The sequence below is a fragment of the Gossypium raimondii genome, chromosome 9 (assembly GCF_025698545.1).
Source record: "Gossypium raimondii isolate GPD5lz chromosome 9, ASM2569854v1, whole genome shotgun sequence".
Taxonomy (NCBI): domain Eukaryota; kingdom Viridiplantae; phylum Streptophyta; class Magnoliopsida; order Malvales; family Malvaceae; genus Gossypium; species Gossypium raimondii.
The window spans coordinates 37,210,725-37,225,336 of NC_068573.1; the positions used below are offsets into that span (position 1 = coordinate 37,210,725).

A 14,612-nucleotide genomic window follows, 5' to 3' on the forward strand; every position below is an offset into this window, starting at 1 on the left:
ATAGCAAGAGTAAAAGGTGTGGAGCATCAAAGATGATTGGTTGCAGCTTTGCTTAAAAAGCAATGATACTAGTCTAGATATGAAGGTGGCTTCTTAAGACGAGGTGGCCTAGAGGGTTGTGAGAGAACGGGAGGTGAAACTTGTGATTGAAATGGCAAATCATAGGTAATGGTGAGGTCAAAGGTTAAGTGTGGGGTGGAAGAAGAAGAAGATGGTTGATGAGAAAAAGGAAAAACAGACTCATGGAAATGAACATTTCTTGAGACAAAAATGGCATAGGTTGATAGGTCAAAAAGAATATAACCTTTGACATGTGGTGGAAATCCAAGGAAAACACAGTCACGTGCTCGAGGATCAAACTTATGATGATGAGCAGTGAGAGTGGTTGCAAAGCAAAGACAACCAAAGACACGTAGGTGCTGAAAAGATGGCTGAGTTTGGTATAATTTGTCAAAAGGAGTAAGGTTAGCCAAAAGAGGAGTTGGGGTGCGATTAATGAGAAAAATAAAATGAAGAACAGCATGTCCCCAAAAATGTTTAGGCAGATTAGAATGAAATAAGAGAGCCCGTAAAACATTGAGAATATGTTGGTGTTTACGTTCAACAAGACCATTTTGTTGTGGAGTTTCAACACATGAAGTTTGATGAATAATGCCTTTGGAAGCATAAAAAGCTGGAATATCAAACTCACAGCCATTGTCAGTTCGAATGACTTTAATATTTGATGAAAATTGAGTTTCAACAAGTGTGAAAAAATTCTGAATGTGAGTTCGAACTTCAGATTTTGCTTTCAATAAAATAATCCAAGTAAAACGACTAAAGTCATCAACAATGGTTAGAAAATAACGATGACCAGTGATAGAAACAACATCAGTTGGGCCCCAAATATCAATATGAACAAGGTCAAATATTTTATTGGAAACGGAAGTGCTTACAGGAAAAGGAATTTTCTTTTGTTTTGCCAAATGACAGGCTTTACAAGTTTCATTATTTTGTATGGACAAAGAAGGAATGTAAGGGGAAAGTAGTTTCAATCTAGAATCGGAAAAATGACCTAGACGATGATGCCAAAGGGAACATGAAGTTGTGGTAGCTAACAAGGCAATGGGAGCAGGAATAGAAAAGGTTTGAGCTGGTGAGTCCAAAATATAAAGACTATTGAGCACTTTAGTTGTACTAATCATCTTCGAAGAGGGAAAAGCCTGTAAAGTACAGTAAGTTTTGTGAAAAGTAAAAGAACAAGGTAAAGTAGCACTGAGTTTAGTTACAGATAAAAGATTAAAAGTGAATTGAGGAACATAAAGAACATTAGTAATGTAAAGGCTATTACTAAAAATGACTGTACCAGAAATTCGAGCACAAACTTTGGTGCCATTTGGAAGATTTATATATACAGGTTTAATGGAATGAAAAGAAGCAAAAAAATGATAAAGAGTGAGTAATGTGATCAGTCGCACCAGTGTCGATGATCCAATAATGGGATTGAAAAGAAAAGAGGTTACCTGAGGATGTGGAAGGTTTTGGTTGTAAGGAAGAGGTAGTATTGGTAACATGGGGTGGGGAGGTAGATGTTGGAAGCAATGCAAGTAGCTGTTGTAACTGATCTTGTGTCAAAGTAACAGAAGAATTAGATGGCAAGATATCAACAGGCTGCGAAGAGTCCAAAGGTTGTGCAGCACAATCATTAAGTACTGTGTGTGCACGAGAAGCCCGACTACGAGACTTATAACCAGGTGGATAACCATGCTTCTAATAGCAGGTATCAACAGTATGCCTGGATTTGCCACAAAAGGTACATTGCCCTGAATCAGTAGACGATTTGGCCTGAGATTTCTTTGAAGAAGTGTGCTGGCACAATGTGTTACTAACAAACAGAGAAGAGCCAGTAGGAAGGTGACGTTCTTTTTGAATAACCAAGGAAAATGCTTTGTCGATCGTAGGCAACGGATCGATGAGCATGATTTGAGAACGAACAGCAGCAAACCGATCATGGAGACCTTTAAGAAACCGAATAACGTAATCATTATCATGATATTTCTGAAGAGTGGCAAATGCGCCACAAGAACAAGATGTTGGACAAGAACAAACTGGAATTGGTCAAAAATTCATCAACTCATCCCAGAGAATCTTCAACTTAGTAAAATAATCAGTGACTGAGAGGTCATCTTGCTTGAAAGCATTGATCTCTTCTTGGAGATCAAAAATGCGAAAAACATCTCCATGAGAAAAACGTTCACGGAGATCGCGCCAAACATCATATGCAAAATCGAGCCAAAGAACACTGTTCATGATTGAAGGCAAGATGGAATGGTGCAACCAAGAAAGCACTATAGTATTGCATCGTTCCCAGGCTGAATAAAGAGGATCTGTTCGAAACGGAGCTATGATGGTGCCATCAACAAACTGGAGCTTGTTCTTGGACAAAAGTGCCATTGTCATTGCTCGAGACCAAGAGTGATAGTTCGAGCTTGATAAGACGGGAGAAACAAGAACTCAAGCTGGATTTTCATTTGGATGCAGGTAGTATGGGCTAGAAGGTAGGGTAGGATCATGGAGTGCCATCGTGGGAAAAGAAAATTAAGGAAACAGATTGTGTAGAAAGCAAGAAAGTTACAAGAAAATTATAACAGAGAGAAAAATCACATCTAATACCATGTAGAATGAGAGTAAAAGAAAATTGCTCAAGTATATTTGATGCAATCGTACTGTTATATACAAGTAGAAAATGCAGTAACAGAAAATAATAGAAAAATAACTACTAACTGACTAACAAGAAATAAATTTAAACCATATGACTAACATCCAAAGTGTTGGGAATTAAAGAACTTAATGAACCAACGGTAAAACTGGGAATCAAAGCAGGCAACAACCCAATAAAGGAGGTAGAAGATAATGTAGAAGAGACAGCCCTAGAAGAACTTTTTACCTCCACAAATAAAGAATTTGTACTTTTTTTTTCTTTCGCTAAGGACAAAAAATTGAAACAAAATTGTGTTTTCTTCGCTTGGAAACGGAGAGATCCCAATTCCTTGCGCCTATCCTCTTTTTTTTTTTTTTTATCTATTTTTCAATAGAACTTTTGGGTATATCATATCCGTAGGATCTCGATTCCATTTCATGATTCATTAGAATGGTTACTACCACAGGAAAGCAAAGCACCATTACACCAACGACCAATGCATTTAAAGAAAACTGTCCAAGCATTTCAACATCTCTACATTCCTAAAGGTTAATAATGGTCAAACATTTTTACACGAGACATCCTGCATCCACCAGTAACAGACACCTCTAGATCTGAAAAAAAAAAAAGCTGACTAGCCTGATCCAGACATGTAGGACATGGCTCGCCGGAATTCTAGAGATTTTAGAGCGGCATCTGGGAAATGTTTTCCATCTGGTACCCATAATCCACCTGCATGAGGCAGTATAATCTGAGGTTGACTGCCCCCTTGGCCTTCTTCCCCAGCTTTAGTAGTTGAGATTTCTTTCTTTTTCTTCACAAATTCAAAGAATTCTGCAACTTGGCGAGCATACCTTCACCAGAGCCAGTTCAGGAATCAGTTAATATCTAAAGGCTAATATGACGAAAAACTAAAGGTCATGTTATCTTACTGTCTCTTTGCTTCAATATCTCTGCTGAAATCTATGTTGGGTTCACAGTCAAGCACCAAAGCAGGAACCTGTTCATAGAAAAAGATAACAATTCAAATGAGGAAAGCAATCTAATCTAAATTCCACACAGAAAGGAAACCATCATACCTTCTGAATGCTAGAATGCATATGATTACCCTCTAAAAAGAACACTCGATCTCTGATATCAGGGTGCAAAGAGCTATCCACATGAATGGGTAACTTACTAACAGACAGTACTCCATGATTTCCACTTTCAAAAGGTAAAAGCCAGCTCTCGTGCTTTTCATGCAAGTCACGCAGATAATCTAGGCTCACCCCACCCTCTTCTGCTCTTTTTCGCAGCATCATCCTCTTATGGCATGTATCAGGACTTGCCCTTAGATAGATAAAACCATCAGGAATAAGCCCCGGCAAGCATGATACAACTGGATCAAACCATGAGTCATAAATGCTGATCTCCATCTCATTCATCCAATTTGCTTCATGAACAGCTCGTACAAACACCTTAATAAGTAAAAATGAGATAAAGTTATCAGCCTTGAAACTCTTAGGTCAGCTTTCTTCCTCTTGATTGGAATAAACCAAAGGAGAAAAGAGAAAACTGCAAGGATTAAAATCCAATGACTTTGGTCATTGTTGAACAGAAAATTCATAAAAAAGAACTTCTAATATTTCGCTTTCCTACATCAAGATAAAAACATAGACTAAAGAAAACTTCTTGACAAGCAGAACATGACAACACAGAGAAACTCTATCATCACATCATAATAACACAGGAAAAAAATAAGAAGAAGAAACTACTCTATGCTTACCATTCTGTCACTGAAAACACTCCTTTCCATTAACCTGAGCGGCTTAAGACCCCCAGATGACTCTCTCTCCTGCATAACCCTTGTAACAAAGACATAATTTTGAAAGGTATAGGCATACCTCTGTGGTTCAGCATAAAACGCATCTAATATATTGAAATGGTCAGGTCCAACATTCTGCCACTTATCAATGGGTTCTGGAACAATCTCAACAAGATCGCGCAGCTCCAGTGTTTCATTAGCTATTCTTTGAAGGAACGTTGTCTTTCCAACACTGATATTCCCTTCAACACAGAATGTTAACCGTTTCTTTGAAGCTGGCTTTGTATCTGAGTTCGAATCCTTCAGTTCTTCATCCACACTCTCCTTAATAAAAGTTGTTATACTCTCGGCATGATTTCTGTGGATAATCCCAACAGAACTTTGTAAATACTCAACCATCTTCTGACTAGCCTTTCCAAAAAACTGCCAAGGAAAAGGTAAAGTTCAATTCGACAAACAATCTAACCAAATAATCATACAAAAAATGGTTTCTTCCATGCCAATAAAAAAACACAAGTTTTTACAATCAATTAAATAAAAAATTCCGGTCCTCGCGTTTAGGGAGTCAACAACCATTTGAACCATTTTAGATACAGATTGAGCTTCATTTAGTTCTCTATCCCTTGCTTTCCAATACACCCATAACTACCATTCACATAAGTAGAAACCAACGATGAATTGTGGAAGCCATGCCTGTGTATTATGATGAAAAAGGAACTGGAAAGTAACGGAAAGGAGTTGGACTCTCATGAAAAAAAATGGGGAAAAACTCACATCTTAAACACTAAAAACTTCAACCAAATGGACTCTAATGAATCCAAAACCACTGTTTAAATCAATTTTGGACATCATCAGCATGAAAAACTAACCAAAACATACACATTAAAACCAGTATAAAATAAAAACAAAAACCCCAACTCCAATTAAACAGTTCGGTACCAAATAAACTTCCCATAGATAATAGCAGGAAAGAAAGAAAGAGAAAACCTTGTCCTTGTACAACTGCTTGAGCTCAGCAACACCTTGAATCCCATTCTCAACAAGCTTCCTCAAATTCCTAGGTCCAACGCCCGGAATCGTCAACAAATCCGGACTTCCCACCAAAACTCCAGAACCCTTTTGCCTTCTATTCAACCTTATCGGCTTATCTTCCTCTTCAATTTCATTCAAATCCTTGGAAGTTTCAATTGGACTCAACTGCTCCTCTATCCCACTGGAATGGCACCAAGCCGGCCGGATACCAACTCTCCCAGGCCAAGCCCGTAGAGAGGTTCTTGTATTTAAACGGGGCTGATAGAGATAACTAGCAGTGGTGTAGAAGCGCCGGGAAAGAGAGGAAGTTTTGTTTGTAAGAGCGGCGGCGGCGGCGAGAGAAGAGCCACAACCTGGGAGAGTGGCAGTGGGCATTGAAAAAGAAATAGTAGAAGAAGCAGGGGTGGAGAAAGGGAGAGGAAGAGAAAGAGAGAGAGAGAGAGAAGGGAGAGAGGGTTTAAGGGAAGAAGTGGAAAGCAGGGGAGGAGCAGAAGGGGTTCTTCTTATCAGTTTCTGCATCCCTCAAACGCATTTCACTATCTTTTTGTCTGATGTTAGGGTATCTAGTCAATTCAAAAAATGTAAAACTGAAGAAGATAAGACGAGAGAAAATAGAAAGGAAACCCTCAGAGAGAAGAGGCGGGAAGGAGAGGGAAAGAAAAACCAAGGGCTTTGCTGTTGGTAATGATGGTGCCAGCCAGCTCCTTTTTCCTTTTTGTTAAGAATAGGGTTTTGGATTTATTTATTATTATTTCACAACATTTTGTCTTGAGAACCGGGAATGGTTGTTTTAGGGTTTTCTTTCTCTTTTTGCTCTTACCTACATACAAACAACATAGGTAGAGATACTCGTTAGTCGTTAACCAGCTTAATTATTAAATTATAAAATAAAAAATTCATTTTTTACAAAGTAAGCCATTCATTTAAATTATCCACACATTCATTTCATGTGAGTAAGATCCTTAGAATACAAATATTCACATTGGCATCCGCATCCAGCAAATTAGAAATTTATCATTTCAAAGACTAAAAAAAAAATTCAAAAGAAAATAAATAAATCTTACAAGCACAAGGAGAAACAGCACCATGTTGAGAGAGAATAAGGGATGCTCTCTACTCTGTATATAACAAGGTCTTGTAAATTGGGATGGAATTAGTCAAACATCTATTGAAGATATGGACTGAGTACGAGAATTCAATTTACATTATCACATCAGCTGTTAAGAACACGACGTAAAAGAAATGCTTCCCCCTGTTCCCCATTTGCCGACCTTCTCTCCAAACAGCAAGCTGTTAGCTGCCTCAGTAATCTCTCAAGATACGACTGTAAGCACCCTTCCATATCTTGCGTGTTCGGATTTGTTGACAATATCATTGCATTAACTGTGTCTGCCACAAGATCACGTTGCGACTCTTCTAGAAGGTATCCCACACAGGACTCCTGTGGATGTTCATATGCCAGCAATGCAGCACAGTCCTAATTGAAAAACCAACTCATATATTAGCTTTGGGAAGCCTTTTGATTCTACATTCCTTCTTCTTCACATGCACTACGTGGAAATAGATGTTAACCATGTCTAAAAGTACATACGAGAAATGACAAGCTTTTGTAAATTTTAATTTTCTTAAAATATACACAGAAAGGGAAAACAAAATTATATCAGCTCATATGCACGTCAAAATGAATTAATATAAACTAAAAATAAAAGGAAATTCACAAGCTAGGCCCATCCCTAACATAATGTTTGTCATCTCACATATTCAAAATGCAACTCTCAATATAGACCAAAGGGAAAGTATAAGAAAAAGAATTATCTACCTGCACTAAATCATCAAATCCAGCCAACCGAAAAAAATTTGCCAATTCAATTCTTCCATACTTAACAGCCTCTTCAAGTGCTCCTACCTACACACAGGAAGTATCTCCCAGTATATCAGAACTGAGAATTTAGGTTAGAAGTCTCAAGAAGTGAAAAAGACAACAAGGTATATCCAGCAAGATATTTTCCATCAGATTTCAAAACATGACGGATAATAATTTCTGTAATTAGTGTCGTTTTCATAAAAAAACTAAAGATGCTAATCACTAGATAAGCTAATATATAGGAAAGAAAATGTACCCGAACCAATTCGATAAATTTTTGGCAGTGCAGCAGAAAGCAAGTAGCAGATTTGTCATCCTGCATGTAGCATGACATAACAGAAAGGTTTGTGTATAAATCCAAAACACTAAAGCTATTTCAAGTATACATGGAATAATGAACAAGGGGACTGCCACAACACTTTCTTCACCACTTACAATTTATGTTCGGCAGAAATTTGTAGCTAATTGAACATACATTAGTAGCAAACAATCAGAAGACAAGGAAAATCATAAATGTTGTGACTAATATCCAAGTCAAACCCTAAGGTTCGAGGAGAGCAATCATGAGTTTTAATGTAATTGCTTGCTTTGAAAGTAGAATAATATACAATTCCTCCCTCTTTCTCTTCCAAGGATGAAATGACAAGAATATTAGCAAATTCTGTTGTATCACTGGCTAACCTGACCCAGTTTAAACATCTCTATCCTAGCCTTAATATAGGGACAGAGGAAAAGGGAAAGAAGGAATGACAAGAATTATTGAAGTAAAAGGCAAGAATGCAAGTTAAATTTGATATTTATAAATGCAGGGCACTCCTGGAGTTCCCAATGGCCAAAACAACAATAATGGAACCGGAAAAGAAAGAATCAAGAGACAAAAAAGGTTAAAATATGTCATTAATCCTTGTAAAGTACAAGGACTAACTGCATATTTTAACTGCCAAAAAATATATATAAATGCTTTAACAGAACAAAGAAACAAAGTTCTAGAATGACATTAAAGGAGCCACATACAAGTCCCATTCACATGCATTGACAACATAACTTAATCCTCTTATGACAGTCGATATATGTTTTCACAACAGTAGACAAAATCGAATAGTGTACAGACCTGAACAATTTGGGGATACCAATCACGAAGTTTGCTAATTGCTGCATCAATCTCACCATTCCTGATGAGCTTCATTGCAACGAAAACACAATAATCACTAATTTAACCAGAACAGCAGAAGAAAGTGATCAAAGGAAGCATAGTAGATTACAGGTAACAAATATTCAAAAAAGAAAAGATAGTCTTATATATATAACATTGAAGGTGCTAACAGAAGAATAAATATTCATTAGTTGACTCTTGCTACTTCTTTTTCTTTTTTTTTGGTGGGGCTTGGAGCAACAAAAAAAGTTTGAGCCCATGAATATGGTATTTACACAATGGGAACACCCATCCTTACAAAACAGTTAGCTTACACCCAAGTTACTGGAGATTTAAAACTAACAGCAAAATGAGACTCTCGTAACCTAGGAAAAAATGAGTGAAGGATGTGACTACACAAAAGGCAAACTTAACTATTAATGCTCAAAATAACTGGCTTTAGCCAACTTCATTGGCCACATGTCTAAATTTTCTGTTCAATTATTAGAAAAGTTAAGGGAACAACTCCAACAGAAAACACATAACTAAATTACAACTATAATACAGCACTGTGAATTGTCAAACAATTACAAACCTGTCGTAGAATCTTTCTCTGATTTAGTGCATATCCGATATCCTGCTCGTCAAAGCCATTTTCTTGAGCTATATAGACAGGGGGGATAGTGCTTTTACTAGCCAAATCAAATGAACTGAGTGTATCTTCATAGCCATAATGTAGCAAGTAAGAGCGAACAAGCCTGTTCAATAATAATAGAAAGGTATATATTAAAATATACACTACGCCATACTAATAATTCAGCTTAATATGATAAAGAGTAATAAGTTTTCTCAAGTTGACTTTTACACCCACTCAAAGAGAGGCAAATAGCCCCAACTTAAGGCTCTACAACTAAAAAGCTATTTTTTAAGAACTTTAAGCTATGGCCAAAGAGTAAATCCAATTACATATAACTTCTATGCATCTACTTTTATTTTTCTGATTTAACAGTATGACACTTTATCCTCCAAGTGCTAAAAATTTAACTTGTACTCAATATTTTTGGTGCTTCGAACCTTTTTAGATTCCTCTAAGCTGCTCTTAACTCATGAGGTAGCACAAGGATGAAGACAAACAGAACTATTTTCAGCAAGCAACACTGTGTAATTAGTATTTTTGTGGCAGACGCATTTGTCGGAAAAACATTTGTGTCGTAAGATGCACAAAAGTAGAACAGCAGCAGATAGTGTTGGTAATTTTATTTATTAGGAATCAATTTTATGATTATCTTATTAGGGAAGTATTAAAGATTGTAATTATGAGTACTTCTTGCTTTCTTTAGGTCTTTCCTTAGTAGGATTACTTCCTTAGTAAGTCTTTAAATTGAAGTATGTAACCGTTATTTAAGAGGTGATTTGACAAGTGAATGATATATATATATCGAATTAAACAATTAGAAGATTTAAGATTCTCTCTAACGAGTCTAAGGTCTAAAACTCCCTTCAACAAGTTCCACTTGTTCATCATTGGTCATTTGCGATATAGAAATAGAAATTAGGGAAAGAGCCCTGCTAAGATTGACGGTTTGCCTGTGAATCCTGTGACAAGATCCACCAGTCGGGACCGTAACAATTTTCATCATCGTGTAGCCCACAAGCTTCTATTTTATAGAATTATTACATTATAAAACCAGTACCTCAAATTTAAAGATGTCACACTTCTTTAACCACAAACATCAAAGCATCCAATAGTAATCAGACAAGCATGAGGCAGAAAATACTTTTAGCAGCAAAAGAAAAACTTACCCATAACTAATATTTGGTGGAAGAGATATCTTTTCAATAGTCATCTGCCGCTTCAACCTCTCTTGAGCTTCATATTCCTGATGCAAGGCATCAAGCATAAAAATTTGAAGATAAAAAATAAATAAAATAAAATAACAAACAAACCAACCTTAAGAAATCCCTTAAGGTGACAGGCGGAGAGGACCAAGATATACTAAAATCCAAGTTACCATACATTCATAAAAAATAAAGCATGCTGCAAAATAAGGAAGCATAACTTGCCTTCAAATCAAAAGCAAATTTCTTTTGCCCAAAGTTGACATGAACCCTGCACATTTTGAAATAAGAATGTCATACGAATAATCAAGGTTAAAAACACTATGACAATATCTATTTGCATTGTGATGAACTGTGAAATGATATTAGCCAATGGACAAGGAAAATTAAACAAGTAGATAAGATGCATCATAACTGCATTTTAGGAGTTCATAACAATCAAGGAACCGGTAGCCCATGATCAAAATGGACAATCTACTAGCAGACATTGAACAAGAAGAGTGCATTTAATTTTTAGAACTAACATAATTATGACAGATTATTTTCAACATTTAAAGATAAAAATCATAAACATGTACTTCTAGCACAATACCATGAAATTGCTCCTTCATGATATTCCTAATTATAACATTCCCCGCCCTCAAAATATATATATCTAACATTCCCCAAGTTCTGAAAATATACATGTCTCTCACGGACATCACATCTGGTAGCAATCAACTTCTTAATATTTAGTAGGTATCAAGGGGAGTCCTCATTATAGAAAACTTCAAATGGAATTATCTGTATGCAGGGCTTGTAGCAATTTACACTATCAATTCATATTCCAACCATCTTTTTTGGGGCTTCATACAAATCCAATAACCAACTAGGAATTAGTAAATCCAACCCAATGGCTACCAGATCAAGGAAATATCTGGTATATTGATGTATCAAAAGAAAATGCACTACTGATCCAAGGATACAGCTTCAAACAAGATGAGCAAACAAGTATCAAGCAATTGCTCAATTTCAGTTTGACAATTTATTTTCAGGCTCAAGCAACATTCAAGCTCAATTTGAGGTCTGGAATTTTTATTTCCACTTAATGCCATTTAGTTTGTAACTCACTATTGTACCCCCACTATCAAGAAAAAAGCTTGTACAATCTCCAGCAATAAACTAGCTACATTCGTGTATCTAAAAAGAATCAATTATCTACTCCCAACCTAAGAGGAAGTTTAAGCCAAATTTAACCTCAAAATAGCTTTACTAGACCATGGACAATGCCAGAAATAGAAGTGTAATCACTAGCACATTACCACTCATTTATTGAAAGAAACCTCAATGTGTCAAGAAGCAAAATAGCAACACGGTCAATTAACTAAATGAGAGGAAAGAAGAGAGTAAAATGATATCTCCATTATTCTTATTCCACACTCAAAACAAATATGGGTGTCTTATCACAACATATAAAAGAGAATTCATATAAGTAAACTAAACAGAAGGTATGCATACTCCTCATTTTGGCTGTGAACTGCAATTGTAGGAAATAAGCGACCCTTCATTTCCTTTTCCTTGCAAACTGTTCCAACTAACACCCCATTTTTACTGGCATCAACATAATGAGCTTAGAAAATCGTGAGGATCTTCAGGAATGAATATACCTTAAAAGTCAAGCAAATAGAAGCCCAATGACAATTGTATCTTACGTGAAAAAGAATTCCTGTGAAGCATAGTTAATGCCACCACCAACAGTATCTCCTGTTGTATATGTCGGACCGAAAGCATCTCCCTTTCCTTGTCCACGATATAGCAATCCATCATCCCCATGATACCCACAACTGTTTACTTCCCATCTGCCATAGTCAAGAAGAATACTTTCATATTACATATAAGAAGTGAAGACAAATATTTTTTTCCTTAGTTTCAGAAAATTGACAAACCCAATCAAGAACACCTACACAAAAGCTGTCTTAATAAATTTCTTTCTCTGTTAAACAACCTTTTATTGCTGACAGGGCCAAAAAATAGAATCTAAAACTGTAAAAAGGTATTTATAAAGACAAAGCTCATTCTCTCTTTGTTCCTACCTACACATTCTCAAGCAATAAAAAGACATCCTCTCACCTAGGAGGCGTTTACTCTTCCTTCCTCATTTCTCTCGATATCCTGAACCTCTCTTCAAAACCAGACAAAAATGCAACTTAACTGAATTAACAACAGAAAAGCCTCCAGACAAGATCATTTCTTTTTCTTCCTGCAGTAAGTTGCAGCACTTCCACGTCAAATAATTTATGTTTTCCTTTTTTCCATACAATTAACATATGTTCACTTACTAAGAGCTTCATCCTATCTTCCTTCTCTTTCTTTCCCTCTTTTTCCAGACTCAGGAAACACCCGTTGAAACAAAAAGGAAAGAAACAAGAGAGTACCCAGGATTAAATATCTTTATGTTTTTCTTCCATTCTCAAGCAATACACAATCATACATACTGCGAAACTACAAACACACACACACACACACAGAATAATTTTTTTAACGTTTTTTCTATGTTACACAGTAATAAATACAAATATAAAGTAGTAAAAACATTTTCTTTCCCCACATTTCTTCGCTTTTCCAACAACTAATCAGACATTAATTTAAAAAATAAATAAAACTAGTAAAACTATAAAGCAGCAGTAAAAGAAAACAAAATATCACTCTATCCTATTCCTTGCTTTTCTTCTCCCCTACTGCGTCATAATCAACGAATTGATCCCCTACCCCCCTTTTTCTCTTCTTCTTCTTTCAACAACTAAAAGAAAACGATTTAAAACAACAACAGAACTCTTAACTTTGAACTATAATAATCACCAACACTTCAGTTAAAACTCCTTCCTATGAACAACATTATTCAGTATAAAAACCGTAGCTTACCCGGGCTGCCTCCGCATCTTGAAGCCTTCATTGGTGAATCCAATGGCAATTTGTCCCTTAACCCCAGCGTCCTTCACATAAATCTCGAAGTAATAAAGCAGACACTTCACTGGAGCCGGCTTATTAGCTTGAACCACACCGACGTCGTGACCATGGAGGTTAACAGTCGTATACTTCACCGACAACTTATCAGGCGCCACCACCAGGAACCCTCCCGAGCTATTGATCGTGTTGAGCTCTTTCGGAGCCTCCTCCTCATCCTCCTCCATCTCCGTCGGAGCCGCAGAGGAGCGTAGCCGAGCTAGCTCCAAGAAGTATAAGCCTAGATCTCGGTTTATGCCATCAAGTCTGCTGCTCTTCCCGTTGTTGCTTTGGCCATTGTTTGTAATACTGGAGTTCATTTCTATGGAAGCCCAACCAAGGAAACCTAAATTTATTTTCAAGCAATCATCTGATTTTGAGCTGTTCCTTTTTCGTTCCTTTTTCTCTAAACAGTCTTAATTGAAAAGAAGATTTTCAGATGGCAATGGATTTTATTTGCTTTCTACTTTGGGGAGAGAACTGACTTAAGAAGCAACCAAAACTTTGGGGAAATTCTAAAATGGCCTCTTTTAACTACAATTTAGTATCGCTAGACGTGATCATGGCCGGATCGAGGCTAGGTTGGATTCGAAATATGAGTTTTAAAAGGTTAAAATATTAAAGCTTGGATCCAGCTCGGCCCGTATTAATCTTTTATATATTTTTTTCATCAAAAATATTAAAAATATTAAAATAAATATTTTTCAACAAATTAATAATAAATTTAAAAAATATATATATTTAAATAACATTAAAATAGATGCAATTTAACAACTAAATATCTATAACTTATTTGTCTCTAAGATAATAACAAAATTAACAATAAAACAAGAGTTATACAACAAAATAGTAGCAACATAATAGTAAAATGGTAGAAAATAGTGAAAAAAAAAGAAGAAAATAGCAAAACAACTGTAAAAAAAACAGAAAAAAACTACGAGCTTGGGCCAAAAAAGTCTTACCCATGAAAATTGGCCTTATTTTTTTTACCCAAACTCATTTTTCAAGCCTATATTTTTACTCAAACCCTCCCACTTTTTGGGCGGGCCTATGAGTAAGTCTAACTGCCGTTAACCGAGTTTATATATAATGAATTAATCAAATATCGTTAAATATGTGATAAATTTCCCTATTTTAGTTCATATATTTTTATCTTCAACAATTATTTTTTAATTTTAAAATACTACATCAATCAATTTATTTGGTTAATAATTATATTTTAATTTTAAAATCTGAGATTAAATTTCTAAAAATAAAATAAAAAATTTAAATTTAAATT

The 14,612-nt window shown here is 35.9% G+C and overlaps 2 protein-coding genes across 2 annotated transcripts; both read right to left on the reverse strand.

Annotated features, from left to right (window-relative positions):
* Positions 1-3,077: 3,077 nt before the first annotated feature.
* On the reverse strand, positions 3,078-6,336 carry LOC105799421 (uncharacterized). Its single transcript, XM_012629973.2, has 5 exons — positions 5,472-6,336; positions 4,446-4,907; positions 3,760-4,137; positions 3,613-3,680; positions 3,078-3,534 (listed from the first exon to the last, which is right to left on the reverse strand). Exons 1-5 carry the CDS (start codon positions 6,033-6,035, stop codon positions 3,315-3,317), a joined length of 1,692 nt encoding a protein of 563 aa, XP_012485427.1. The 5' UTR covers positions 6,036-6,336; the 3' UTR covers positions 3,078-3,314.
* A 174-nt stretch (positions 6,337-6,510) lies between these two features.
* Positions 6,511-13,894, reverse strand: LOC105799422 (ran-binding protein M homolog). The gene is made up of 10 exons (XM_012629974.2): positions 13,253-13,894; positions 12,043-12,189; positions 11,849-11,941; positions 10,577-10,622; positions 10,316-10,392; positions 9,108-9,270; positions 8,492-8,560; positions 7,637-7,696; positions 7,336-7,422; positions 6,511-6,993 (listed from the first exon to the last, which is right to left on the reverse strand). Exons 1-10 carry the CDS (start codon positions 13,651-13,653, stop codon positions 6,730-6,732), a joined length of 1,407 nt encoding a protein of 468 aa, XP_012485428.1. The 5' UTR covers positions 13,654-13,894; the 3' UTR covers positions 6,511-6,729.
* Positions 13,895-14,612: the final 718 nt, after the last annotated feature.

Bases quoted from the DNA above. Each gene is read 5' to 3' on its own strand.
- LOC105799421 (XM_012629973.2), bottom strand. From the start codon at position 6,035: ATGCAGAAACTGATAAGAAGAACCCCTTCTGCTCCTCCCCTGCTTTCC. The intron at 4,908-5,471 runs GTTTTCTCTTTC...TTTCCTTGGCAG, and splicing joins AGCAGTTGTACAAGGACAAG to TTTTTTGGAAAGGCTAGTCA. The intron at 4,138-4,445 runs GTAAGCATAGAG...TTACTTATTAAG, and splicing joins GTGTTTTCAGTGACAGAATG to GTGTTTGTACGAGCTGTTCA.
- LOC105799422 (XM_012629974.2), bottom strand. From the start codon at position 13,653: ATGAACTCCAGTATTACAAACAATGGCCAAAGCAACAACGGGAAGAGC. The intron at 10,393-10,576 runs GCAAGTTATGCT...GCCTTGCATCAG, and splicing joins AATTTGCTTTTGATTTGAAG to GAATATGAAGCTCAAGAGAG. The intron at 7,697-8,491 runs GTCTGTACACTA...TGCTACATGCAG, and splicing joins GGTATCCCCAAATTGTTCAG to GATGACAAATCTGCTACTTG.